This window comes from Lepidochelys olivacea (assembly GCF_965140295.1).
Source record: "Lepidochelys olivacea isolate rLepOli2 genome assembly, chromosome: 7".
NCBI classification, from domain to species: Eukaryota; Metazoa; Chordata; order Testudines; family Cheloniidae; genus Lepidochelys; species Lepidochelys olivacea.
The window spans coordinates 58,943,826-58,971,807 of NC_140417.1; the positions used below are offsets into that span (position 1 = coordinate 58,943,826).

Genomic DNA, 27,982 nt, shown 5'->3' on the forward strand with positions numbered 1-27,982 from the left:
GATAACTGGAGAGTTACTCTGATGAGCTAATGAATACTTTATTAGTCAGCTGCAAAGCCTTCGCAAACAAGATGCGCAGCACAAGAAAGACAAGATTCAGTTCCCAAGGCAGGGACATCAATACTGTAATTCCTGAAAAGATTTTCCACTCAAAGAAAGGAAAATCCCAGGTAAGCACAGGACAATTTGTACTGTGGGATATATGGAGATAGTCATATCTTTCCAGCCATAGAAACCAAATGCTCTCTGGTAATGAAGTTGTTTGATGAGACTCCACGTGCATCAGTTTTCCCATATGTAAAATGGGGATAATGATACTGACATCTGTCATAAAGCATTTGGAGATGTAAGGATGGAAAGTGCTATAGAAGAGCTAAGTAATATTCTCATCATGTTCAATTAAAGATGACCATTATTCTGCATAATATTAGTGGGAATCACTCAAACTGGCTTGGGATTGCCATAGTGTTTAATATTTTGGCCTTTTAAAGGTATATTAACTGTATATCTTTCTCTTGAACTGCAGTTACCAACTTGGACTTTAGGCCAAGATTTTCAAAAGCTGATTTCAACTCCTGAGTAAGTGAGCTTATTTTCAAAAGAGCCAAGCACTTAGCAGCTCCCATTAAAGGCAGTTGCTGCTGCTGGGTGCACAGCATTTTTGAAAAACCAGCTGACATATTTAGGAGCCTAAGGGCTTGTCTACACTAGAAAGATCAGTGTAACATACGCGGATGTATCTTACACACTGATTACGTGTGTTTACTCTGTTGTGGTTGCATTGGTACGAGCTACCTTTTATTTGAGCCATCACTTTAGGCTCCTACTTCTGAGAATCCTGGCTTACAGCTTTGTTTGTTTGTTTGTTTGTTTGAGGGCAGGGGAGGAGAGGACAGGAGAGAGGGAGGGGTTTGTTCATTCATTTTGCAGTTTTATTGCTATTTCCTGAGCCTTATGGTGGACCATTGGCTACAACCTTAATAATGGAGACTGGTGCCTCTAAAACAATAATCATTGATAACTTTGCTTAATTAAAACTCTTTTCAAAAGTGGCCCATGCATGAATTTCCAACAGGACCTAATGAGATGGAAAGTTTGGAGGGTCAGTAACAAGCTGCTTTTGGCTGGAGTGACAGGTCCCAGTCTCAGGTCAATGGAGCATATGGGGAGCTGTCCGATCACATGGCACTTGATCTTCCTCCTTGTTTCCATCTCAGAGAAACAGAACAGATGGGAGGGAGCTGGCTGCAGGCTGCCCACTCAGCCATTCCATGAAGAGCAGGCACTCAGGGGGAAACTGACTAAAGCTCTGCTCTCCTACTTGCATTCTGGGGATGCTAGGATCATGCGGTTATGGTTGCTGCTACTTCCCTGCCGCAGCTCAATTCTGGATTTTATGATTTGTTGGTTTTTGTTAGAGGCTCTTTTAGCAGCGTTTACTTTCCATTTCCTAAAGTGGAGACAAATGCCCCCCAAATGATCCTGCTGCGTGCTTTTCACAATGCCCATATGTGCCATCGCTCTGGCTGCTGGGAAAACGCTCCCCTTTTTCATTTTAAACACTGCTGCTGTGTTTACAGTTTCTTTCTTTTTGTTTTCAAATCCTTCTTCAAGGACAGAATTTGGTTGGATAGTGATCAGTGTCAGTGTCACTGTACATCCCTAAAGGAAAACAAAATCAACTGTAGGCCCCAGACAGAACAGCAAGAGACATGAGCCAATCTGCCAGCTACTTTACAGCAGGTACATATCGAGAAAACTAGCCATCAGGCTTCTACGATGTCTGTACTGGGAATTAAAGCAGGAATGAGTTAACATTGACACAAGTTTTTCCAGATAAAAAGCAAGGGGTCTGCTTCAGATGATTTACATAGGTATTTATACCATGCTATACACCACAGTATCTGAGCACCTAGGTGGTCTCTTCAAAAGCTAACCACCTAGGAATCTAGAGGTGATTAAACTCTCTCGTTTGCTCAAAAGTTAGAGGGAGTTAGACAGCCTGTCACAGGGTGAGCTGGCCCTTTATGGGCAGTTGGGCTCAGTCTGGATTTGCCCACTTCTCAGGTGATGGGACTAAAAGGCTGGGGTATGTTACGGTCACATGACCTGTGGGGGCATGTTACGGTCACATGACCTGTGGGGGCGACCCTATATAAGAGAAACCTGTGGATGAGCCAGACAGAGCTAAGGTGGGCTGTAAAGGACTGTGACTCACTGTGGGGAGGCCTGTATGGAGGGTAAAGCCCTGGAAGATTGGCCTTTGCTCCAGCAGAGGAGAGTTAATACAACAGTATCGGGGGGAGGGGAGGGGATAGAATTGGCTGGGAAGAATGTAGGCTGAGGCAATGGATGTGCCCAATGCTGCACCTGGTAAGCTGCTGCTACAGGCCCCAATGAACACAATGCCTCCTTGCCCATGAGATCTAGTCTGCAGAGGAAACTTAATCCTAGCTTCTGACCTTCCTGCCTCAGCCAGCTGTAGAGTTATAGTAATTATCTGGAGATGTGTGCACGTCCTCTAAAGGGACATAGTAAAGCCCACTGAATGCATCTTAAAGCACAAAGAAAGCAGCACCCTGAGTAATGCCCAGGGGAGAGGAGCAAGGAAAAGAGACAGTACTGGGATGGAACAGAATCCTTTGGGTGAAACTGAAAGGATGAAGATCCTACTGTGGATAAGGAACACAGGCCTACGTTGGTGTTGGGTGGTACCCAGCTTGAGTCACCTTCATTTTCAAGAGGACAGGGCAGGGTGCTCAGCGCTTTCTGAAATTCAAGCACCCTCAAGATGTCAACTGGGCACCCAAAATAGCAAATCACTTCCTAAAACATAGACACCTCTGTGAATTTGCTCTCATTTTCTGTGATGGTGAAAAGTGCTGGAGAAAAAACCTTGAAAACCAACGGTCTCTATCTATCCAAAGGCAAGGGATAGCACTGTCAGTATCAGTGCAAGCAAAGGACTGTGGACACTTTTTACAGAGTTATGGATGGGATAACATGCTCTTGCTCGAGATTACTGAGGTGGCCACAAGTGGGTTCCTGATACTATCCAAACTCAGAAGGTACACCTGATGTGATATGGCATCGTAACATCGAGCAGATTCAAGATTTACCCCCAAAACAAAGACACCGTCTGTACCTGCTCTGGTTGATCTGAATTCTGAAGTTCAGGACACTGCAGGTCCATTGATTACTAGCATGAAGGAACCAGAACATGAATTGTCATCTGAAGCATCTGCTCAAGGGTCTACTCCAAAACCCGAGAGGTGTTACCCTGTGCACCAAAGAAAACCACCTGAGCAACTCAGTCTGGAGTTGAAATAGTTGATAGTTAAGGCTGACGGGTGATACAGAGGCAGAATAATCCTCTCACTCTGTCTGAAGTGCTCAGATGCTATATTCTGACCTCCTTAGTTACACTGGCAATTTATAATGTTAGGTTAGACATGTTGGGGGCTGGGGTAGCACCTCAATAAGGAGGGAGGACTGTAATTGTGTGTGTTCTCTGCCTGATCACTAGAGGGCACCTGTAGATATCAAGAGCCCTAGTAGTGGAGCAATAGAGAGAGTGTCAGAGCAAGAAGCAATGCAGCAGCTGAATAAAACAAGCAAGCTACTTAGCTCTCTGTCCATGTATTAGCTACTAGTCAAGATGGTCAGTGACGCAACCCCATGCTCTGGGTGTCCCAAAGCTCCTACTGCTAGAAGCTGGGACTGGATGACAGGGGATGGATCTCTTGATAATTGTACTGTTCTGTTCTTCACTATGAAGCATCTGGTACCGGCTACTGTCGGAAGACAGGATACTGGGCTAGTTGGACCATGGTCTGACCCAGTACAGCCCGTCTTAATTGGCAGGTTCCTGGTTCCAGAGGTAACAAATCTAACAACCGGGGGTGGGAGGGGCAGGCACACCACTGCTATCCCTGCACCCAAAGGCCCTTTGCTCCTGGAGCACTGCCCATCTGAGGATCTCAAGTGCTGCACAGGCCTGAGGAAATCCACCCGCCCCCTGGGCCTACAGGCCATACAGGAAAAACCAAATTCATTCATGTCAGCTCCTGATCCCTTGATCCCCTCCTGATCCCCAACATCACCCAACTTGCAACTCCTGTATTGCCAGTTACTCCCTCTGTGATACCTTCATGGATCTCAAACAGGCTCATACTAATAATGTTCAGGAGAGAGAATTGCTTATGCCAAAGAAATATCTTGAACATGGCGCCATCTACCATCTTCACAGCTGTTACATGTTTGGGTCACAATGCTGGCAATAAGGTGTGGGTGTTTCTGTTGCTGCACTGGGTGTGGCCATCAGCAAAAACTGATGAGCAATCAAGACCTCTTGTCATAAATATAAAGGGAAGGGTAAACCCCTTTGAAATCCCTCCTGGCCAGGGGAAAGCTCCTCTCACCTGTAAAGGGTTAAGAAGCTAAAGGTAACCTCGCTGGCACCTGACCAAAATGACCAATGAGGAGACAAGATACTTTCAAAAGCTGGGAGGAGGGAGAGAAACAAAGGGTCTGTGGCTGTCGGTATGCTGGTCTTTACCGGGGATAGATCAGGAATGGAGCCTTAGAACTTTTAGTAAGTAATCTAGCTAGGTATGTGTTAGATTATGATTTCTTTAAATGGCTGAGAAAAGAATTGTGCTGAATAGAATAACTATTTCTGTCTGTGTATCTTTTTTGTAACTTAAGGTTTTGCCTAGAGGGGTTCTCTATGTTTTTGAATCTAATTACCCTTTAAGATATCTACCATCCTGATTTTACAGGGGGGATTTCTTTATTTCTATTTACTTCTATTTTTTATTAAAAGTCTTCTTGTAAAAAACTGAATGCTTTTTCATTGTTCTCAGATCCAAGGGTTTGGGTCTGTGGTCACCTAGGCAAATTGGTGAGGCTTTTTACCAAACCTTGTCCAGGAAGTGGGGTGCAAGGTTTTGGGAAGTATTTTGGGGGGAAGGACGTGTCCAAACAGCTCTTCCCCAGTAACCAGTATTCGTTTGGTGGTGGTAGCGGCCAGTCCAAGGACAACGGGTGTAATATTTTGTACCTTGGGGAAGTTTTGACCTAAGCTGGTAAAGATAAGCTTAGGAGGTTTTTCATGCAGGTCCCCACATCTGTACCCTAGAGTTCAGAGTGGGGGAGGAACCTTGACACCTCTGAATCCACGGGGACAGAAACAAGGGCTGTACAAACCCCATTGAACTCTGGTTTGTTCACCAGAAATAAGAAGGAACAGAGTTTGCACGAGAAAGTTTGTTCTCATGAGATTTTCTGCTAGGCTTTGCAGGCCCAAACAGGGTGACCAGATAGAAAGTGTGAAAAATCAGGACAGGAGGATGGGGGGAGGGGAATAGGTGCTTATATAAGACAAAGCCCAGAATATGGGACTGCCCCTATAAAATTGGGACATCTGGTCACCCTAGGTCCAAATGACACAGACACGGTTCTACAAACCTAAATGCTCCACTCTTAGCACCCAGGGTCTGTCTACTTGAGAGATTTTTGCACTGATGTAACTTGACTGGCAGATATAACTACACCATTGTAACTAGACTGGTGCAACTCCATGTAAATGCCCTGCATTGGTGTCAAACGTACATCACTGCAATAGTACAGGGGGCCTGTATCTTCACAGGAACTTTGCATTAGTGTCGCTACATTGGTGCAGGGGTCCCTAGTGCAGACAGGCCCTTGACAATCTACCAGTTTCGCAGCAGCCACAGGTTGGCCATGTTAAAAGCACAGCTCAGATCCTGGGGAGGCCAACAAGGGTTGCAAGATTGTCTGTCATTGCAAGGAAGGCAGGTTCTCTTTTTACCAACCCTATTAGCCTAACCTCCCAGACCTTCTCCTGTAATGTAGGACTCTCCCACTTTCAAAGCTCTTATCTCCATTAGCCCCCACTTATTTTTTTTCCCCAGACGCATTTAGCGTCAGACACCTGGTGCTTTAAAAGCAAAAACAGAGCTTACGAACTGGGCTTGAGTTCAGCATGATATAGAGCCTGCCTGGTACTAGGTGCGGGTGCAGTTATCAACATCTTAAGTGGATTGCAATTAGATCAGCTCTGGTTTATGGATGTCAAGCACACTATAATCCTACATTTACAAAGCAATCTGTCTACGCTGGCTGGGATTCAAGTCAGCCGTTGAAAGAATGTGCATGCCGGGAGGGGGTGGGGGTCGGGGGGTTCTGCACCTGCCAAGAAAATGGGGATGGAGGAAGGATGCTTCGGGGAAAGTAAATGTTTAGAGCTGGTTAAAAATACAAGTTACAATTAGCATGACCTGAACTCTAGTTTCTTTACGGAAAAAGCTATGTTCCTATCACCCCTAAAGGGTCTCGAAGGAAATAAGGAAAGCTGCACTTCTTACAAACATGCTACAGTAACAGGGCTTGAGTCTGATCAGTTATTTTATCACTGTTTATTTGTATTACAATAGCACACTGAGCGATCTCGACCAGGTTGGGGTCCTGTTGTGCTCAGTGCTGTACAGACGAACTGTAACCCATAACCCCTTCCGCCAAAAGCTTACAGCAGCAAATCTTGTGCAACTCCACTGAAGTTTACACCAGTCATTCTCCACAGAAGCTGCTGCATGCTGAGCTCTTTTGAAATACTGCAGGTAAACACACAGGCATGAAACGAATGTATGTGCTTAACTTTATTCATAGATTTTTTTAAGCCCAGAAGGGACCACGCTGATCATCCGCTGTGGAGCACAGGCCAGAGAATATCACCCAGTGATTCCTGCCTCAAGCCAAGATTTTGTGGCTGAGCTAGTGCATACGTTACTTCAACACTTAAGTTAACAGGTTGCAAAATATGAATTACACTTACATCACCAGGACCACGCAGGAGGATAAAGTTAATCACATCTGCTGAATGAGACCCTTAAACACCACTAAAATGAATGGAAATTGAGCAGCCAAGACCCATCAGCACTTTGGAAACATCAGCTCTACCTAACAGGCACTTTAGAAACACATAGCAAAAGTTAATGAAAGCCTTTAAAATTCTGTTTCCAAAACAACAGTTCTGTTGCATGACGTAAACACTTAAAAGAAAAATACAAATCCGAAATGTTCTGCCCAACGCTGCATGCCACATCTTTGTCAATCTCTCCCCTGTCTTGTTTAGAAAGCCTGGTGCAAGCTGGTGCCCACTGATAGCACAGTAGCATTTCTGGAGAATTTCAGATGCAAACACAAGGAGGGCTTTGCGTGGGAGATCCCTGCAGCTGTTTGACAGTGGGCCAGCTGCCACTTCAAACTGGCTTTAGTAGATCGTTCAGAAAGAAACAGGTTCATAAACACACCGGATAGTAGTTTACCAATTAGAATTCCTTCTAGGTGTCAGAGTGGCACATTATCAGCTCTGCCTGCCCCCCTCCCTCCCACACACCTTTGGTGCTTTCTTTCTCCTACCTTCATGCCAAAGAATGACTCCCAGCTGATATTTTCAAGTCAGTATATTTTACTGAGCAGTTAAGCTGCCAGCACTAACAGGCACTCCAACTGCACCAGAAACATCACTGTAGCTTTCTGGATTTTTTCCCCCCTTAAATAAGTACCTTGAAACATTTAACTTGTTGGAGCAGAGTTTCCTTCACTAGCATTATGAGGAGCAAAATGCCTGGTCTATGTTTGATCTGCATGCCGTCAGGAAGGGCTCCAGCAGCAAGGAGTCAGTGTAAATAGCCATGTAGTCATGGGAGACACTCCGTGGGCATGTGGCAAGCCATACAAGGTATATATCCTAAGGCTCTGGCGTGTCTTTACTAGCCTAAGCAGTGCCTCACCATGCACACTGCTATTTATACGGGTGCTAAAGGTTGTGCAGTGTATGTACTCTACACGCTGCTGTATGTGTAGACTGTGACAGTTTGGGTCACAGAAACACCCTTGGGACTGCCACCTGATGTGCTGGGACTACCTCTGAGCCCGTTTTCCCTGGCAGCTTGGGACTTCAGTACCTTGCCTTGTTGAGACAGAGACACTAGCCTGCTACAAACACAGGCCCAGGTCCAAACCACGTCCCCCAAAAGCTGCAGACTAACTGAAAACAGCTTAAGAAGTGCTCCTGTCTCCAACACCCAGATACCAAATTCCCAATGGGATCCAAACCCCAAATAAATTCATTTTACTCTGTATAAAGCTTATACAGGGTAAACTCATAAATTGTTCACCCTCTATAACACTAATGGAAGTTTTTTTCTTCCATTTTGGTACCCCCCAAAAATCAAAAAACAAACCATTTTTTGTCAGATTTTGTGGGCAGGTCCTCAAACTAAAACAATCAATGATTCACTCAGTTCTGGCATAGACTCACTCCTGCAGAAGGTTCTAGGTCAGGGGACATGAACCTTATTTGTATTGTGAGTGCGCCTAGAAGAACCAATCGCGGACCAGGACCCCATTGCGCTATGCGTCATACATACTGTATGTCACACATACCCAAAGATTTGACAATCTCAGTATAAAACAGGGGAGTGTGGGAAACAGCCTAATCATTGTTGAGTGTTTTATAGTCACCACAGCAAAAAAGCATTTGGGAATCATTTCGGTTTAGGCCTATCCCTAGTAATGGACAGTACAAACAGATGATCTGTGCCCCAAAGGGCTTGCAGTCTGATGGCTGAAAATACTGAACTTATGTTAAATAGTTTTTATTTTGAAAACAAATGGCAGTGGGTAATTAATGCCTGTTGTTAGCCACTCCACAGATTGTTTCCACTAATGCACTGGGAAGTCTGTTGGGTGGACTATTTATGTGTCTGGCAGAAATCAAATGTTTGTTTCACCCAGAGAGAGCCGCTGTGACTTTTCCTTCCCTGGTTAAATTTGGTTCTCCCTTCTAAACATACTCCTGCACCTAGAGTAATGGTGAAGAGTTACTGTAACAGCAGTCTGGAGGTCACCTATGAAAACTACTGAGTATAAAAGTAAGAGATTAATTCATCTGAGCTCAGCTGAAATTGAACGAGCTATTGGAGGGGAAGTATGCCACAGAAACTCATGGTGTGTCTATGGCCCTGTGATGGGGCAGACTGGCCCCGCACTGGGACTGAGGGGGTTAACCCTTCCCTGCTGGCAGAGGAAGCCATGCCCCTGATGCTCTTCTGGGCATGCTCCAACAGGGAGTCAAGTATAAAAGCCTGCAGAGCTGCTCAGTCAGGGCTGGTGGTTGAGGATGGAGGAAGCCTAGTGGAGGCTCCAGCCCAGGAGCAGTGGTGACTTGTGCAGGATGGAGATGAGGGATCTGGAAGTGGGACCACAGACTGGTAGCTGTTGGAACCCTAGGGAGCGCTGGGGAACCTGAAGACCCTGATGCCACAGGGACTGTTATGTTTGGAGAACTGGTAGGAAGTGACTCAGGGAAGGGAGTGGTATTTTCCACCACTCTGAAGGCAGTGTGTTGTGGTAGGATTCCCCTCTGACTTGGGGTGGATCACACAGTCAATGACAGGGCCCTGGGTTGGAGCCTGGTGAAGGTGGGTGGGCCTGGGGTCTCTAACCCCCCCACCTTTTTTGTGATGACAGTTCACTGACCCCTCCCTTACCTCAAAGGAGATAAATGAACTCTGGGCTGCACTATCCTACAAGGGGAAGAGGACTTAGAGGGACTCTGGCCCTTGGGCCATGCTGCTTTAGGACTCCAGCTGCTGGGCCATGCTATCCCACCAGGGGAAGAGAGTTTTGGGAGACTTGGGCCATACTGCTTTAGGAGTGCACTATAGGGACTCTGGCCACTAGACTGTGCTATCCCACCAGGGGAAGAAGATTTAGAAGGACTCTGGCCATTGGGCCATACAGCCCTGACTACCAGAGAGGTGGTAGAACTGGTGTAGGAGGTGGGGTTAACACCCCACTCCCTGGAATCAAAGGGTTTTGATGAGGTACAAAACCCACCCCAGGCCCTGATTACCATGATATCTGAGAGCCTTAATGTGTTTACTCTCACAGCAACCCTGTGAGGTGGAGCATTATCCCCATTGTAGAGCGAGGCAACTGAGGCACAGAGACTATGGGCTTGTCTGCATGGGGAAATTGACCAACATGACTACAGCTGTATAATTCCAGAATAAGTGTGTATTTGGGGAGTTACATCACTATAGTGATGCCAGAAGACAAGCCCAAATATAGACTTTTAAAGGTATGCAGGCATTGCTGTACTCAGCATTGCAAGGACTCTCTGATTTAGAAGCTCACCTCCCATTTCCAAAAGGAACTTAGGCTCTTAAAGGCCTAAATCCCCTCTGAAAATAATTCAGGCTCCTAAATCAGTAAGGTGTTGCAACACTGAGAACAGCAATGCCTAAATACTTGTTAAAATCTGGGCTTAAATGACTTACCCAAGGTCCCACAGGAAGTCTGTGATGAAGCCGGAGTTTGTACCTAATCTCACAACTCCTCGGCTAGTGCCCTAACCACTCATCCACCCCACCTGGGTGGGAGGTCTAAATGCGCTTAGTGTTGGCCTAATGCTGCTCCAGTTGAAAGGTGTGGGAGCTTTACCAATAGGAGCAGTTAGACCATTGTGGAGGAGCACTCCTAAAGTGGGAATCGGAAGGATGCATCACAAGGCAGGGCCAACTGTGACGGCTGATTTACCAAGAGGGCAGGACTCAGCTCCTTAGGGCATATGGGGGGCAGCTGACTTCAAAAAACTAATCCTTTCACGGGTACCCCTGGGAATTGCTTGAAGATATGCGACCCAAGCATACATTTAAACAGTCTATTTGTCTCTCCTCCAAGTTATCCTCCTAGAGTGAGGAGCTGGGATATCTATGCAGGGTGTCTGGCTTACAGAGGGTGGAGGCCAACCTGTCTGGGAATAGGAGGGAACCTAGCCACCCAGAGCAGAGGACAAGACACACAAGGGCAGGACAGCGACACCAGACTACAGACTCTTAAGAAATCAGTGCTACTTGAAATGTGTGGTGGAGGAGGGTCAAAAACTTGCAGGCATGTCCCCAACATCAGTTGCTTTAGAATTAATGGCAACCGCACACACAGCCTGTGGCTGCATGTGGAGCCCACCTTTTTTCTATCAGAGGTTTGGTAAAAGCATTTTTTCCCGACAAAGCCAAAATTTCAGGCCTGATCTACATTACAACATCATCCTTTCAGACAAAGTGAGCTGTAGCTCACGAAAGCTTATGCTCAAATAAATTGGTTAGTCTCTAAGGTGCCACTAGTACTTGTCTTTTTTTCAGACAGTAAGGCTCCCTGCTGCACCACTGGAGTTGGTGGGAGTTCAGATCCCTATTTAGGCAGCACTGTTCCCTGTGTTTTGGGGCTCAGTGCAGGAAACGCTGGGGGAAATCCTCTGGCCTGTGTTGTGCAGGAGGTCTGACTAGATTATGAGGTCAGAAGGGATCATTATGATAATCTAAGATGGCCGGATGTGGCTTTAAGAAAATATCCAGCATAAGAGAAGCCGTTTGAGAGTGAACTGCATGAGCAGCTTTCTGCTTCCATTGCTCTGCTGCAGCGTCTCATAAATTGAATATTAAAAGAAGAAATGGCAAGACAAACATAAGCATTAATATACTGCACCTGAAACATTATCTGCCCCCTGGAGATGCATTGATTTACTCCTCCCACTGTCAGAGTGAAAGAAAACGTGCAGCCTCAGCAGATATTCTGACCACGGGACATCTCAGATGCATGAGATCAAGAGGGAAGACAGCGCAAGTGAACCTACCTGCCATCTCAGCTCAATATTGCTGGTAGGCCCTGGCCAACAAGCCCAACTTCATTACAGCCATAATACAAGTTATGCCAAACCAGAAACCAGCCTTGTGTTTAACTCATTTAGGGCTGTGAGGCCATATATCAATTACACAGACAGGCCCTGATCCTGCAAACACTTGTAGACAAGGGGAGTCCAGCTGTCTTCAATGGGACTTCTCGTGGGAGCATGTGTGGGATCAGGGCCTAAACCCACACATAGCTCATTCATGGATTTTCTTTTCTTTCTACTCAGTAAAAGGGAATTTCAGGGTTGGCATTTGCTATCCTCTACAGCAGTGGTCCCCAACCTTCTTGTGGGAAGAGCATATTGCTCTTCCCAGAAGACTGTGGTGGGCGCCGAACACTCTGCTGCCAAAATGCCGCTAATGAGCACGGCCACCTTGGGGACCACTGACCTACAGTGTAATGTGAGCTATTAAAGTGCTGCACGTAGTCCATTTTATTGCACTATTTTATATAATACCCACCTCTTTAGATCTTAAAGCACTTTATAAAGGACTGTTTTATTATCCCCATGTGGGGAAACTGAGTCACAGAGGTAAAGTGACTTGCCCAAAGTCACCCAGTAGGTCAGTGGCAGAGCTTACAGAAGTCAAGTCTCCCTGGGTCCACTTCAGCGCTCTGTCTATTAGGCCCATTTCTATAACACTGATGATCCTGAAGAATCCCAAAGCAATGCATAAAAGGGATATGCCAAACTGCATCAATCAGATCATTCACCCAGCAATTAAATGCAGCTACCTCTGGGGTGAAACACACTGTAATCCCACTGCACAACATGCAGGAACAGGTCAGGAAGTGAAGAACAATACTGCTTCTGACTGAAATTGGCAGGAAACTTTATGAAGGCAGAATACCTCTACAATTGTTATAAATTGTAATTTGGCCAGGGCACTGGTACCCAATAAAGCTGCTCTAGCAAAGAATGCTAGAGGGGTCTTCAGTGGTCACAAGAGGCTTTGGCCTTTCATTTCATCTTGAAGGCAGTGCCCTCAACAGTAGAGCATGCCTTAACACCTAGCTGGAGCACTGGCTTACTGGGAAGAAGCTGCAGGGGTTGATAATGTGAAGCTCGTTACAGTTTTAAGTGGAGTACTTGTGGCACCTTAGACTAACCAATTTATTTGAGCATAAGCTTTCATTGAGCTACAGCTCACTTCATTGGATGCATTCAGTGGAAAACACAGTGGGGAGATTTATATACACAGAGAACATGGAACAATGGGTGTTACCCTACACACTGTAACGAGAGTGATCAGGTAAGGGCTCTCCCTAATCCAATCCTTATAGATAAGGGTCACACTATCCGTGTACTGCTAGCCTGGCCCATTGTTCTGCATCAGCCAAGCTGCTGGGTACATGTTACAATACACTGTCTATTGGGCCATATATATTTCCTGTTGGTAGACACTGGGCTTGAGGAATATAAAGTGTTAAGGAAAATCACCTGGGAACAGCTGGTGAATACAGTTTAACAACACTCTGCTAGCAGGAAATTATTTATGAAGCTATTTAGGCTTAATGCTCCTCTCCCAATGGGCCATGTGTTGATTTGTTTGAAGTTGTTAAAACAGCCCTTTCTCCTGAAAGCCGGTGTGTGCACTGAAAGACAGCCAGGAAAAGGGGTGCCCCTGAGAGTGCCTGTAGCTATCTGACGAGTAAACATGCCGGCATGAGACGCTATTAGCCACGGAGCTGGGGCTGCATGCTACCAGAGGCTACAGGGCATTTCCTCCCAAAGGAAGCCAGGTTGCTGATGCTTCCAGAGGGAGGGCAGTAGGGTTGCCAGGCGTCTGGTTTTTGACCTGAATGCCTGGTTGAAAAGTGACCCTGGTGGCTCTGGTCAGCACTACTGACCGTGCTGCTTAAAGTCCAGTCGGCAGTGCAGTGGAGCTAAGACAGGCTCTCTGCCTGCTCTGGCTCCTCGAAGCAGTAGCATGTCCTCTCTCCGGCTCCTAGGCGCAGGGGTGGCCAGGGAGCTCTGTGTGCTGCCCCTACCCCAAACACTGGCTCTGTAGCTCCCATTGGCCAGCAACCATGGCCAGTGGGAGTGGCGCCTGCAGGCAGGGGCAGTGTGTGGAGCCCCCTGGTTGCCCCTCTGCCTAGGAGCCGAAGAGGGGACATGCCGCTGCTTCCAGGAGCCGCCTGAGTTAACTAGAGCCTGCACCCCTCACTCCATCCCACACTCCAACCCCCTACGCCAGCCCTGAGCCCCCTCCCGCACCCCCTCCCACACTCCAAACCCCTTGGCCCCAGCCTGGAGCTCCCTCCTGCACCCCAATCCCTGGCTCCACCCCAGAGCCTGCACCCCCAGCTGTAGTCCGCACCCCAACCCCCTGCCCCAGCCTGGTTAAATGAGCGAGTGAGTGAGGGTGGGGAGAGAGTGAGCGATAGGGGGGAGGGGGTATGGAGTGAACAGAGAGTGGGGCCTCGGAGAAGGAGCAGGGCAGCGGCTGGGCCTAGGGGCATCGGTGTTTGGTTTTCTGCAATCAGAAAGCTGGCAACCCTAGAGGGCAGCTTTAACTTGAGGCCTGGGTTTCAAAAGCCCTGCTGGCATATTGGAGCTGTGGGTCCCAGGATTGTGAGAGCCTTGCATTGTCACTGCCCCCTTTCCTGGGGGATTTTACACTGCCCCTGAGCCCAGGGTCATGCCAGCTGGAGCCAGCATAACTTGGGATGGATTAAGCATGCAATATAACTGAACCAAGGCAAAATCAGTTTATAATCTGGAATAAAAGAGTTCCTGGGGTCACTGTCCCCTAGATGTCCAATGCAGACGCAGCCCGTAGGCCCTGCATACCCTAGGAAAGGAACCCATGATTGACAAACTATGGCTGCCTCCTGGTTCCCCTTGAAATATGTTAGCTGCCAGTATAGGCTGGCCCAAACCATTTTCAACACCAGCTGCAGAAAGCATGAAAGTAGGTCTAAGTACACTTTCAGTAAGTGGAGTTGGAAGTGGTTTGCTCTTGTTGGAGAGGGTCCATGGGGTCCCATGGCTGAGTCATTCTCCCAAGGTCAGTAGTCCTACACAGCACTGTCAGATCCTGAAGGGTTGCATGAGTGCAAGGGACAGGATGTTCCAACTGGAAGTAGAAATTGATAGAGCCTGTCCCCAGCCCTGGGGCTGCAGCAGAGAGAAATGCCTCTCCCGCCGCCCTGGGGTTTTTTGTTTTTGCTGGTGGCATACATCACCTTAATATTGGTGCCACACAACAAAATTCATTCCTCGTATGGGTAGAAAAAAATAGAGGAAACATTGCTCAGGACTCCTGGGTTCTGTTACTGAAATCCAGGGAACTACTGGTGCTCAGGGCTATAAATACACCCCATGGATTTATACAGACAAAGATACCCCAGGAAGGGAGCTCATCTCGCCTGTACTGAGTCACTTTTATTATGGATGCTGAATCAAAATCATTTAAATTCATTTTAGTGAAAAGCCAATGCAAAGAAAGAAAATATAAAATGCCAGACTTTGTTCACAGTCCCAAGTGTGTGGTAGCTCAGTGTGTGTGGGACAACGCTACTGAAGAACTGTAGTGTATTGATGATTTGCTTTTGATCACTCAATGACTGTGGTTGTTAATTTTTCATTTAAAGAAGCGCTATGATTGAAAGGTTCTGGTCACTTAATAAAATATAACTGAAAGTGAGCCCTAAAGGCATGGCAGCAAGAAGCAGCACCATCTAGTGCTCAGAATGGGAGTGGAACCTGCATGAGTAAAGGTAGCTGAAAAGATATTGCAGTGTGGGCCAAAGAGACCACTTCTTGCAGACCACAACTTGAAAGGTGGCAATTCAGCACAGGAACACAGGCAGACTCAGGTTGTGTTTAGCTTGCACATAAAGGGACCTGCAATTGACAAAAGCTAAGCAGATCTCAAACATTATTCCCAGGCCAAGATGTTATCTTAAAAGGGACAGCAGTCCAGGCTCTAGGGCCGTTCTAGAGCATGTTTTCCCAGGCTCAGTGTCTGTGTGACTCCTGGCAGAATATCTTTAAAGCCACCGCAATCCTCTTTCCCTGCACGTGGGCCAGAGTGATGGGTCACAAGACACCCCTTACCCCTTCACTTGGTAAGAGGAGAAAAATCTATCTAGCTTTCCCAAAGACAAAGCTGTTACTAATGATACAGAAGGGCTGCTACATATTAGCACATACTCTGAACCCTGGGAGGCTTGGGCAGGGGCAAAAACCAAAGCTGGGGAAAGGTCCTGTAACCCTGACCCCAGTGAAGGCACAGCAACATTCGAAGCTACTGGCAGCTCTCTGTCCCCAGACTGTGAATGCAGAGCAAAGGAATTTCTTAATCACAGGTTTCAGAGTAACAGCCGTGTTAGTCTGTATTCGCAAAAAGAAAAGGAGTACTTGTGGCACCTTAGAGACTAACCAATTTATTTGAGCATGCTCAAATAAATTGGTTAGTCTCTAAGGTGCCACAAGTACTCCTTTTCTTTTTTCTTAATCACAGCCACTTTTCTGTAAAAGCACTAGGGAATTATAGATCTTTGGAAAATAAAGTCCTGACGGCAACCTCTCAGTCTGATCTCAGGCTTTCTGTAAGCCAGCATCCTTAGGTGAGTCAGAGTCTCTTCCGCTTTCACTCCCTCCAGCAACTTCTGCTGACATATGGCAGTAGAAAAGCCCCTGGCTTAGATCTGTCTCTGTCCCATTTCTGCTCACGTGCTGTTGCAGGGGAACTGCAGCTTTTTGTGTAGGGAGCTCATGGTTCTTGTGGATGGGTCAGTAGCTGAGAGACAATCAGAGTTAATTCCCCCTTTATGGCTTTCACTGAACATCTTCTCTGAGGAATCCCCCATTCTTCGGAGCACCCACTGTCTAGTAGACCCAGAACTTGTCAGGACAAGGCTGTTTTTTTCCAACTCACCCTGGATGGTTTAATTGATGTTACAGTGTAAAAGGGAAGGTTACCATCAAAATGGAGTTTGCAATTTGACACAAACACCCCCAGTCTGTCACCCAAGGTAGTGGAAAAGAGGGACATTTGGGAGAGAGGAAGAGAAGGGAGGGAAGGTGGGAGGTAGAGGATGGGGGCTGGTCCTGGAGTGACAGACAGGGAGAGAGGTAGGGTGTGAAGGGCAGAGCAAACAGCCAATCAGCAGATGGCACATGTCCTGCAAACTGAAGAAGGCAGAGTCTGATGACATCAGCCATGGTCAGGGGTTTATGAAAGCTGCTCCAGCCAGGGGAAGTGTCTCTGCTTTTGGGAAGACATTTGGGCTTGGTCCCCCAGGGGGGCATTCCTTCCTCCTCAATCTGATCTGGGGTGCACTCACTCCGCTGGTCATACTGCTGCCTTCAGTCTCATTTCATGCAGATCAAAAGGTCAAGATCATGACATACTAAGTGAGAACACTGGCCTGTGTCGCAGAGCTTTAGTCGGGGGGTTTCTTCCAGCCCAGAGTGATAAGTATACTCTCAGGAGGCCGTGCATACAACCCCCATGAACTCCCTGCTCCACCAGGAGCCCCTTACAGTACCCAGAGGAATCAATCCCATGCATCTAGTGCGAAACAGAACACCCTGCTTGGAGAAGCACATTAAAGCCATGAGAAAAGGAGTACTTGTGGCACCTTAGAGACTAACCAATTTATTTGAGCATGAGCTCATGTAGCTCACGAAAGCTTATGCTCAAATAAATTGGTTAGTCTCTAAGGTGCCACAAGTACTCCTTTTCTTTTTGCGAATACAGACTAACACGGCTGTTACTCTGAAACCTGTCATTAAAGTCATGGCACATCTACACTCTGCGTCTATAAGCTGTGAAAACCAGCCATGGGGGTGGGGGGTGGGGTAGGTGAGCAGCAATGGGTATCAGGCTCTCAGGAGTAACTGATAATAACTGGAACTGCCGTAAATCAGGCTGAGCAGAACACAGGGCTTTCAGCACTAAAATATTCCTCAGACCTGCCAGCCACAGGGAGGGCATTGGGGGACTGATCCTGTAAACACCAATGCTCAGAAGTAATCCTTACTGGGATATCTCCACTGAAGCCAGTGTGGTCACTGACATACTTAGAGACCATGTGTGAGTGTGTGTCGGATTAGGCCAACAATTTAAAGTAAGGCTGATTATGGGTCCTCTAGTTTTACTGCTTCCTGTCTGGAACCATAAAAAAAGCCCAGTGTCACACAAATGTATGCCCAGAAAAGCAGAGACAGTTGCCAACACTGGGCTTCTGGAGTTAACTGAACTTCAGGCAGCAATTCGGATTTCCTGCTGTAATTAGAACATTGAATTATATTTAAATGGAGGCATTAAGCAATTTTTCCCTCTAATTATTTTAATTAAACCCTGACATGGTAAGGACTGGGGAGGAAAGGATGAGATGACTTCACATGTCTTGTTCTGCTGGGCCACACACAGCTCTAGGATTTCAGGTGTGTGGGTGACGTTCATCTTGCCATGACAAAAGAAAAGCTAATGTCTTTCAACCTATGGCCTGATCGCCTTTAGTCATACGCACCAGCCCTCACCCACTGGAGGCACAAAAGTCAGTCCTTGGTGCTGCGTTGCGTGCTGAACTCCGGGAGGCAATGTGGCAGACACAGATGGAAGCCCTCCTGGGGAGCATTTGCAACACGATCCATAGAAAGGGGGGCAGCATCCTTGCTGCACTGCCTGGCCCATTCACCCTGTTTCCCCACCACCACCACCACCACTACTACCACCCCTTTTGGGCATACAGTGCATGCGGGAACAGGGTCTCTTGTGGCTCTGTGCAAGGTCTGGATAGGACCCAAATTGGGTTCCTCACCGCACAAGATTTGGCCAGAACCTGGCCCTCAAATAAAGTGGCTTTGGTAGAGCTACTCTCTTATTAGAAGCCATTACTCAAGTGTAATGATGGCAGAATTGGGCCCATAATCTTTTATATCTGCTGTGAAAGTCATGCTACAAAACATGGAATTTGAGCAAATCGCAGTAATTCCATGGCTAAATTTTCTTTTTAAAAGGGTTGCCAAAGCCCTTGTGGTTTTGAAGATAACCTTCCAAACATGTGGCAAGTGTAACTGATGCACTGATGTCTGTCTGAGTCTGCAGGCAGCCTGAAACAACAGCTCTAAGGAGAGGTATGAACTGCTCCATTCACCTCAAGGGGCTGTTAACGCTGTTGTCATTGAGTTTCAATGTAAATAGCAATGTTATTAACTATCACATCAGCAGAAAGGCTTGGTCAGTGTATGGATTCATCATGGTTGGATGCAGCGGGGGCTATTGAGGTGGGAGGCAGCATAGCAGTTGGTTACCATCGGGGCTGTTCAGAGGCCTGAGGTACTCTTGCCCCATCCTCCAGCCAAGCACCTCAACTGCCTCCTCAGCCCCATTCGTGTATTCCTTCCTTGGTCCCAACAGTTCTTTACCCTCCACCCTATAACAACCTCTAGGGTAAGCTTGCCAACACAGAGATCTCTGCCCTACTGAAAATGGAACATTGGGACAGCTTAAAATCAGCTGAACTTACCAGGGAAATCAATATCCCAAGAGGCACTGGGGAGACACTATCATTCAGATTCCATTGTAGCGCTGACTGTGCCTGATCCTGCAGAGGAACTTCTAGCCAGTGTCAGACTGCTGCAGAAACCAGGAGGCCTGGCAGCTGAACTTAGAGCCAGCTTGCCACAGGGCATTAAAGTATCACTGCCGCCAGATCAGAGGCTGGGAGCAGTCGTTATTCTAGCAAAGCTCCCCCTGATCTCTAGCGAGACCAGGCCCTACATCTCTAAGCATGTCACTCTATTACAGAGGTGGGCAAACTATGGCCCACGGGCCACATCCGGTCTGCAGGACCGTCCTGCCCAGCCCCTGAGCTCCTGGTCCGGGAGGCTAGCCCCAGGCCCCTCCCCTGCTGTTCCCCCTTCCCCGCAGCCTTACCTCGCTGCGCCGCCGGCACAATGCTCTGGACGGCATGGCTGCAGAGCCTGGCCTGACCCAGTGCTCTGTGCTGCGCGGCTACCTGTCCTGATGCAGCCGTGCTGCCAGCCACTGGTGCTCCAGGCAGTGCGGTAAGGGGGCAGGGAGTGGTGGGGGGGAGGTTGGATAGAGGGCAGGGGAGTTCAGGGGGTGGTCAGGTGCTGGGGGGGTGGATAGGGGTTGGGGTGGTCAGAGGGTGGGGAACAGGGGGTTGAATGGGGGCAGGGGTCCTGGGGCAGGCCAGTCAGGAAGGAGAGGAGGGGTTGGAAGGGCCGGCAGGAGGCAGTCAGGAGATGAGAAGCACGGGTGGGTCGGATAGGGGGCGGGGGCCGGGCCATGCCTGGCTGTTTGGGGAGGCACAACCTCCCCTAACCGGCCCTCCATACAAGTTCAGAAACCCAATGCGGCCCTCGGGCCAAAAAGTTTGCCCGCCCCTGCTCTATTAGATGCTCCCAGCATTGCTTACAGCATTTTACCATCCTGGTGTGCCCTTGTAATCCAGGCTAACACTGTGGCTGTGTCTTCCACCACTGTCCAGATTTGAGTCAGCTACTGCCTTCATGGTTTAAGTCTGCTACTGCCTCCATGTTAACAGAGCTGGTCCTTCACCTCCAGCAGTAGTAGTTTACTCCTTTAGATCCAGAGATCCTGGTTCAGTCCTAAGTTCCCTGTAAGCTGCACGGCTGCGCAGCATCCTATTAAGTACTGTGCAGGTGCTCAGGGAACCGGCCCGGCCGGGACCAGCCACAGCTGGGGGAGAGACGTCCCTCCCTCAGCCCCAACTGAGCCCCGGGCTGAACCTGCATCCCCCGGCCCCAACCCAGCCCCAGACCTGCCGCGGCCGGGGGACAGGCACCCCTTCCCTGGCCCCAACCCAGCCCCGGACCAGACCTGCCGCGGCTGGGGGAGGGGCACCTATCCCGCAGCCTCAGCCCCAGAGCTGCCGAGACAGGGAGAGGCGCCTCTTCCCCGAGCCCAGGTGCTGCTGCGGGGAGAGAGAGCTGTGGGGAGTCTTCTCTTCCTACCATAGCCCCGGGGCAGCCTTCTCCCCAAACCCCTCATCCTGGCCCCACCCCAGAGCCCGCACCCCCAGCTGGAGCCCTCACCCCCCACCCTCTGCCCCAGCCCTGAGCCCCTCATACCTAGCCCAGCCGAAGCCCTCACCCCCCACCCACCCCAACCCTCTGCCCAGCCTGAGCCCCCTCCCACACTCCGAACCCCTCGGCCCCACCCCCACCACATGAATTTTGTTATGTGCACCAGTGGTTGGAGCAGTGGAAATTGGGCCTAGTAGTCAGTGCAGTGGCAGTCAGCCCAGGAAATGGAGCTGGAGGTCAGACCCAGAATCAGGAGTCAAAAGCAGAGTCCAAACAAGGCAAGTGTAGGACTGGGAGCTGGACTGGAGCAGGTGGAGTCTGTCACCACTATCAGACAGGGGAGAGTCCCAAGGGCAGACTGAACAGGTGCTATGGCTCCTGTGAGGCTTATACATCTGCCCTGCAGTCACCAGACCAGCTCCTGGCTTGTGGATTGACTGAGCCTAGCACAGGAATGACTCACCCACTGCATGTAGCTTAATCAGGCTCTAGTTCAGGGACTCCTCATGCAGCCAGCCTTCTGCCTGCCAGGGAGTGGGTCATCGAGCCACACCCCCAGCTGTCTAACTCTCCTTTGGCTGGAGAGTAGCTTCACAGCCTCTCTCATGTCCCTAGTTAACCCTCCCCCCAGCTGCATTATACAGCTTGGAGAGGGACTCAATGAAACATGAATAATACTAAGTGCCCATCATTAGCTCTTGTTACGCAGCAGAAAATCAATACAGGCTCTGTTACAATATGGGACATGCTGTTACTACTGGCCCTGTGTTTTGAGGACACTGCTACAGCAGCCTGCAGCATAGAAAAGCTGATAAAGGCCGAGCAGCAGTTCTGGGAACTAGGCTACTGCAGCCCTGGCTATTAATCACACATTTATTTGCAGGTGGCTTGTGCCAGAAAGACTTTACGGAGCCTCAGCATTTCCTTGCGGACCAGGTAAGACAAAGCTTTCACCCTTCCACTGTACCATGTACAATAAAAACCATTAACACACACAGATTGCCCTTGTTATCCCAAGATCCCAAACTCCACTATGAAGAGTGAGTATTGTTATCCTTGCAAGTGTATAACCCCCATTTTACAATAGGGAAAATGAGTCGCAGGGTGATGAAGTTCCCCCAGTCACACAGCTTATCTGGGTCAGAGCTGGGGACTAAACCCAGATGACCTGACACTAACACCTAGACTTTAGCCATACAATCATCCATCCTTCCTCTTCTATACAGCATCCATTAAAGAGCTGTGCATGGCAGGCCTGGAGCTGTCCACAACCAAAGCCATTTCAAATAGCACACGCAAAACAATGACATCTCAGGCCAAACACAGCCTGGGGCAGGTGCGATGCAAGCAGGATATGGACAGCTCCAGGCCACATCCACCAATGATGCAAGTGCCAAGTGACTCTCTGCGGATGTGCATTAGCTAAATATAGACTTTTCAATAGCCTCAACATCATGCTGTCTGAGCAGCTCAGAAATATTAATGGCCATAGCCTCACAGCACCCCCACTACGTAGGGAAGCTTTATACAAATTTTCCGCAAGCTGAGCTGAGGTACAGAAAAGTTAAGTGACTCACCCAAGATGTCTTTAGTAACAGCAGGTATTGAATCCAGATCTCCTAGGTCCCAGTCTAGTGCCTTAAACACAAGGCCACCCTTCCCCTGTGTGCAGGCTAACAAGCTTCCTGACCAACAGCAGTCTTTATCCCAAAAGAGCCCAAATCACTCTGCAAGCTAGTCACATGGATTGCTGCACCCACCCCACGAAATGCAGCCACTTCTAGGTTGTTTAATAGGGCACAGTAACACCATCTAACAGTTCAAGGCAGGAAGTGAAAAAATAACCTCTTACCCCAGTTGAATTTGCAGGACAAATGGAGAGCTGCCAAAAGCTGAAATTCAGCCAGGACAACAGGGTTAATACCGATTGCTACTCTAATAAAGATGCTGTGAGATCTTGAATAACCAAGCTTTGCTTTTATGGCTCATGTGAAAGGCACACCCCAGGCAGTACAAGGATAAAAGGTTGAGAAAAATCTGACCTGGGAGGAAAAGTTTAAAAAACCCAAAAACTGGGCATGTTTAGCCTTGAGACAAGACGACTGAGAGGGGGACCTGAGAAGAGTCTTCAAAATATGCCAAGGGCTGTTGTAAAGAGGATGGTAATCAATGGTTCTCCATGCCCACTGAAGATAGGACAAGAAGTAATAAGCATAATCTGCAGCGAGGGAGAACTAGGATAGATATTAGAAAAAACTTTCTATGAGGAAAGGTAAACATTGGAATAGGCTTCCAAGGGAGGTTGTGGAATTCCCATCACTGAAGGTTAAGAACAGATTAGACAACACTTGTCATAGAGAGCCAGCTCTAGGTTTACTTGGTCCTGCCTTTGTGCAGCTGGGCAGGATTAGATAACCTTGTGAGGGCCTTTCCAGCCCTATGTTCTCTGAGTCTATGATAGCACCACGCTGGGGAACTGGCTTAGAGGAAGGAACCCCAGGTACTAATTGCTACCCCACTTCCTGGAGGTCTCCCAGCTCCCATGCAAATAATGACCCAGCCCCCACCCCCACTTGGGGTGTGGGAATACAGCCAGTGTGGTGCAGCCTGCCTGATGGGTAACTCACATGAGTATTTATGACAGACAGTGATGAGGGAGAAGAAAGTGTCCTTCTCTTCCAGGAAACTTCTAGCGAGTCAACTAGAATGCTGTTGCGGTGGCGTATTCCGATGGCCTGGCTGCTGCAGTAATTGAAAGCTTTTCAGCACTATCTGTCTCCCATACTCTGCCAGATACTGTGACAAGAGGAGTTAAGATAGAACATGGGCCATGGAAGTCCTGTTGGGTTAGATAGCAGGAGCAAGGCTCCCCGACACACTGTTAAAAGCACACCTGCCTCCAGTGCTAATGCACAATGCCTGGACAAATGTACCCTGCCTTGGGAGAGCCAGTCCATTTAGATGTAATTGCATTATGCTGGAGTTTGTTGAGATACGATAGCAGCAGCAGCACCCCGGGGAAACAGAACACCAAGGAAGGAGACAGCTAATCCATGCAGGGGAGATGGACAATGTGAACAGCAAAGCAAGCAACCCACCAGCACATATAAACCACTGCTAGAGAGTGCACGGACAACCTCAGACACCTTCCTCGGCTCCCCATTCCTTCCAGGAGCTCATTCATAAATCCTTCCACCAACTAGCTCCAGCCAACCTTACTGGTCTCATCTATCTCCCTTCTCTCTCCTCTTGCAGTGATCTCAGTTTCCCTGCTATTGGTGTAAGAGCTTGCTCCTCTGCAGCTCCTGCCATCTGCAACAGTCTCCCTGAAGCTCTCAAATGCATTTCAAATTCCAGCAGAAGGCATCCTTGTTCCCCCTTGCCTGTGCCTCTAAATTGCTCTCCCATCTTCCTTGCATCCATCTCTGTAACTGCATTGCTGAGCTCTGGAAAGCCTTTTGGGATAGAGCCCACAGAATAGACGTGAGACAAAATAAAGCTGTAAAAGGGAAGAGTCTCTCTTCCAGAAGCTATGAAAAGGCGCATAATTTTCAGCTGCAGGGAGCATACAGGAAACAGGGGACAAATGTCAGCCACATACTGCCCCTGGAGACACCTGTGAGATGACCTAACAAGGACTCGACCTGGGTAACAGAATGACTGACAATAACCACAGAGTCTTAAGGCTATGATTTTCAAATGCTCCCTTTGAACATCCCAGTCTAAATGACTGTGAACCACTTATGGGTCCTTCTTCCCAAATTCACCTACAGGTTACAAAATACTGTGTACTGGAATGAGATAAAAACATTGTGAATTATTTATTTTCACGGGATCAGTGAAAACTTTGAAAAGCCAAAGAACTTCCTTCCAACAGCCAGGTAAATCTGTGACAGAGCAGAATGTGTCCCTAAACATACCTAGAGCTATCAAACCAGTCCATGGTAAGTGATTACGTGGCCGATAAGGCTAGGTCTGAGCTGCTCTACAACAGAACCTGATGGTTGGATACTGTGCACATGGCATCAGACCTCTCAGAACAGAAATGGGCCTGGCTGGTCAGTTACTGTGTTAAATGGCGGTTGTGAGCAGGACCACGTCAGGTATGAAGGAAAAGGAAATGCTGGCCTACCTGGGGCAATTTCAAAGAGGTGTTTCCCTGGTTCCTCAGCATGAGGGGTCAGCTCGCTCACCTGATTGCCTTGCAGTGGAATGAAACCCTGTAATGGACACAGAAATACCAGTGAAGGGGGAAAGGCCACGAGGAAAGCAGGGAACACAGAACAGGGTTTTGCAGATTTACACCCCTCTCTCTCACTGATAATCTCTCTTTTCCACCCCACCCTTTTCTTTCTGGTCTCTCCCTCCTTCTCTGGGTCTGCCTGTCTAACACTTGCCTCCTCTGTCCTTTCCCACAATCTGGCCACTGTTGATGCAAGAGTCTTCTCCTCTCCCTCAACTGATATTTCTTACTGAGCCCCAGCATGTTCAGTGCTCTACAGTCAGATAAGGAGATACTCGCCACTCCAAGGATCTCTATTTCTGACATCAGCACTACCTCTGCCATTGGGAACAGCCTTCCTGTATCTCCCGGTCTGCTAATGCCATTTCTTATTCGTCTAGTCTGAAAACATCTGTTCTCCTTAACTTCTCTCTCTCTCTCTGATTGTGGTCTGAAAGCCAAACTTCTCATTCGCAGGTGGCTAAGGTTACACACCAACATCCATATTTAGGTGGCCTGATTTTCAGAGGTGCTGCACACCCAATTGCTCTCACTGGCTCCCTCGCTGCAGAGGGAGGCATTTGAAGCAGATCAGCTGACCCAAACTCCCGTGGACCTTGGAGGAATTTGAATCCCAGTCCAAACTCCTCTCACTAGTCCCAAAATCGCAGGCTGTATCTCAAGAGAGGGCTGAGCCACTCCATTTGCTTCCATGTCCAAATGCCCCCAGAGTTTATGGCTGTCTGCAGCTGGGGGCACTGATGGTTCAATGGTATATTTGGATTTGCCAGAAAGGCCTTTAGAGGGATGTCACAGCCATCCACCATCTCCCAGTGGTGCACAGCTGGGCCGCCCATTACCATGGAGAGGAAAGTCCCTCCCCTTATTATGGGCTGGGAGAGGAAGCAGCACTTCCCTTTGAAGTCCTGCTGTGGGAGACCAGAGGGAGCTGGCTAAAAAGTTCCCACTTCAGGTTCTTAGGAATCTATGTGAGGTGAAGAGTGGAATGGCGGGCCAGAGTGACTGGCAGATGAGAAAGGTGGTGAGGGGCAGATGGGCCTGTCCCCCATGGATGTCCTGTCCCCAATGAGCCCACCTGCCTTTGCAGGAAGCTGTTTGTGGCCCAGTGACAATTTTTTCCACTACAACATCCATGACACCCAGATTCCAAATGAGAACACAATGTTCGCCCTGCAGTCATAATTTATATTCATGCACACAGTTGTTATCGGCTTTCAAATCATTTTAACAATAGACAAACCCAAGAGACAATGGAGCGTGTATAATATGCAATGCTGGTAATCAAAATCAATCCCAATTAGATTCTCCATCTGCTTCCAAGTTTGTGTTATTCAAGTAACACAATTCTGGTATTTGATGGGGATGAGAGAACCCAGAATTTCGATTAAAGGAATAAAACCTGCCATGTGACCTTTGCATTCTTCCTTGGGTAGCTGGAAAGACAGTAAATTAATTTTTTCATTTATGTTATTGCATAATTTTTTCTCTAGGAATAATGTCTTTTGCACAGTTGCTTTCTTTGGAGAAATTACTGTAATAAACCAAGGAGCCAGCTGGTACTAAATGTAAATGAATTAAGAGTTTACTCTTTTCTTTGAGTGTATAATGTTGAAATTACCAGACAGAAATTACCGAAGCAGCAATTCTTGACCTGGAAAATATCGTCAGCTGGTAAATAAGCTCGGATTCATCAAGCCTCATGATGCAATGAGTTGGGACTCACTTTCATACAGCCCACTTCATTAAAATAACTCACTGCTCTGAATGGATGGATCATCCTGTCGCTATAGAGGGGGCAAACAGGCATCTCACTAAAACCTGGTAGGGAATGAAGAGTCGGGTCCACTCCTAACACAGTGGTGGGGGAGGCAGCCCCCTTGTCTGAGTGGAGTTGTCTGGTCAACTCTTGTCGTGGTATCTATGGACTCTGGAGGGAGCTTTATTCAGCTCCTCTTAATGAGGGAGATTAGTGTCAGTTGAGAATGGTGACACTCAGGAAAGAATCCACTCCAGAGTTTGGTACTCCATTCCAGTGAATTACATGTTACAATCACTCCAGAGTTTATAAGGCTACAGTCCAGTGAACTAATAACCCACTCAAGATTTTATGGGACTCCTCAACTAGGGAACAGACAATAATAAATGCTAAAAAACCCACCAACCCTATGTTGCTGCATCATTAAGGTTAACAATCGCAAAAAGTTGGGAAATGCAAAAGTTAGTTTCAACAGCAAAATTACCTTGGTTACACTGCACATAATACCTAGCTCTTATGTAGCACTTTTTCATTCATACATCTCAAAGTACTTTACAGCAGAGTATCATTATCCATATTTTACAGATGGGGAAACTGAGACAAAGTGACTTGCCCAACGTCACCCAGAAGGCCAGTGACAGAGCAAAGAACTGATCCCAGGTCTTCCGAGTTCCAGTCATCTATCCACTGGGCAACACTGCTGCATCTGTGCTGTATATTTAATGAAACACACTATTGCTGTTCCTTTGTAGAGAGCAAGAGGAACAGTGTACCAGAAGAAGAGGAAGCAAAATAATATCACCCAGCCTGGTTAGGGGTTCTGCTGGGACTTTAAATAATAAAAAGGCAGGGGCTGCAAAAGTGAAACTGTGCAGTCTTAATGCATTCATGTCATTTTCTCAATTTAATTTCCCTGGATTCTCAAAGAATTCCCCCCCGTACTTAATATAATTACAACAGATGGGTTTGCCTGGGTTTAAAAAAAAATTGTTAAATTCTTTATGGAAAATTTGACGTGGCTTTGAAAAATGTTCATTTGAAAGAGAAAGGAAGGATGGAGTTGAGTCACAGAAAGCCAACAGCTGGCACACAGTGCTTGAAATCAGAGTGCTAAGAGGGCTGGCCAAGCTCCGGGAGGGACTTGGACCATCTACTGCTGGATGGCCCACCC

The 27,982-nt window shown here is 47.8% G+C and overlaps 1 protein-coding gene and 1 long non-coding RNA gene across 3 annotated transcripts in view; one reads left to right on the plus strand and one right to left on the minus strand.

Moving 5' to 3' along the window:
• On the plus strand, positions 1–27,615 carry LOC311523520. Its single transcript, XR_014712355.1, has 3 exons — positions 1–170; positions 21,696–21,748; positions 27,397–27,615. It is a non-coding gene; the product is annotated as an uncharacterized lncRNA (long non-coding RNA).
• The window catches only part of ARHGAP22 (Rho GTPase activating protein 22), a 233,883-nt gene that overhangs the window by 152,508 nt on the left and 53,393 nt on the right, over positions 1–27,982 (minus strand). For both annotated transcript variants that reach the window (XM_084633580.1, XM_084633579.1), the window contains exon 3: positions 24,945–25,032. In XM_084633580.1, the coding sequence (XP_084489706.1) occupies positions 24,945–25,032 (88 nt within the window). The remainder of the gene's footprint in view (positions 1–24,944; positions 25,033–27,982) is intronic.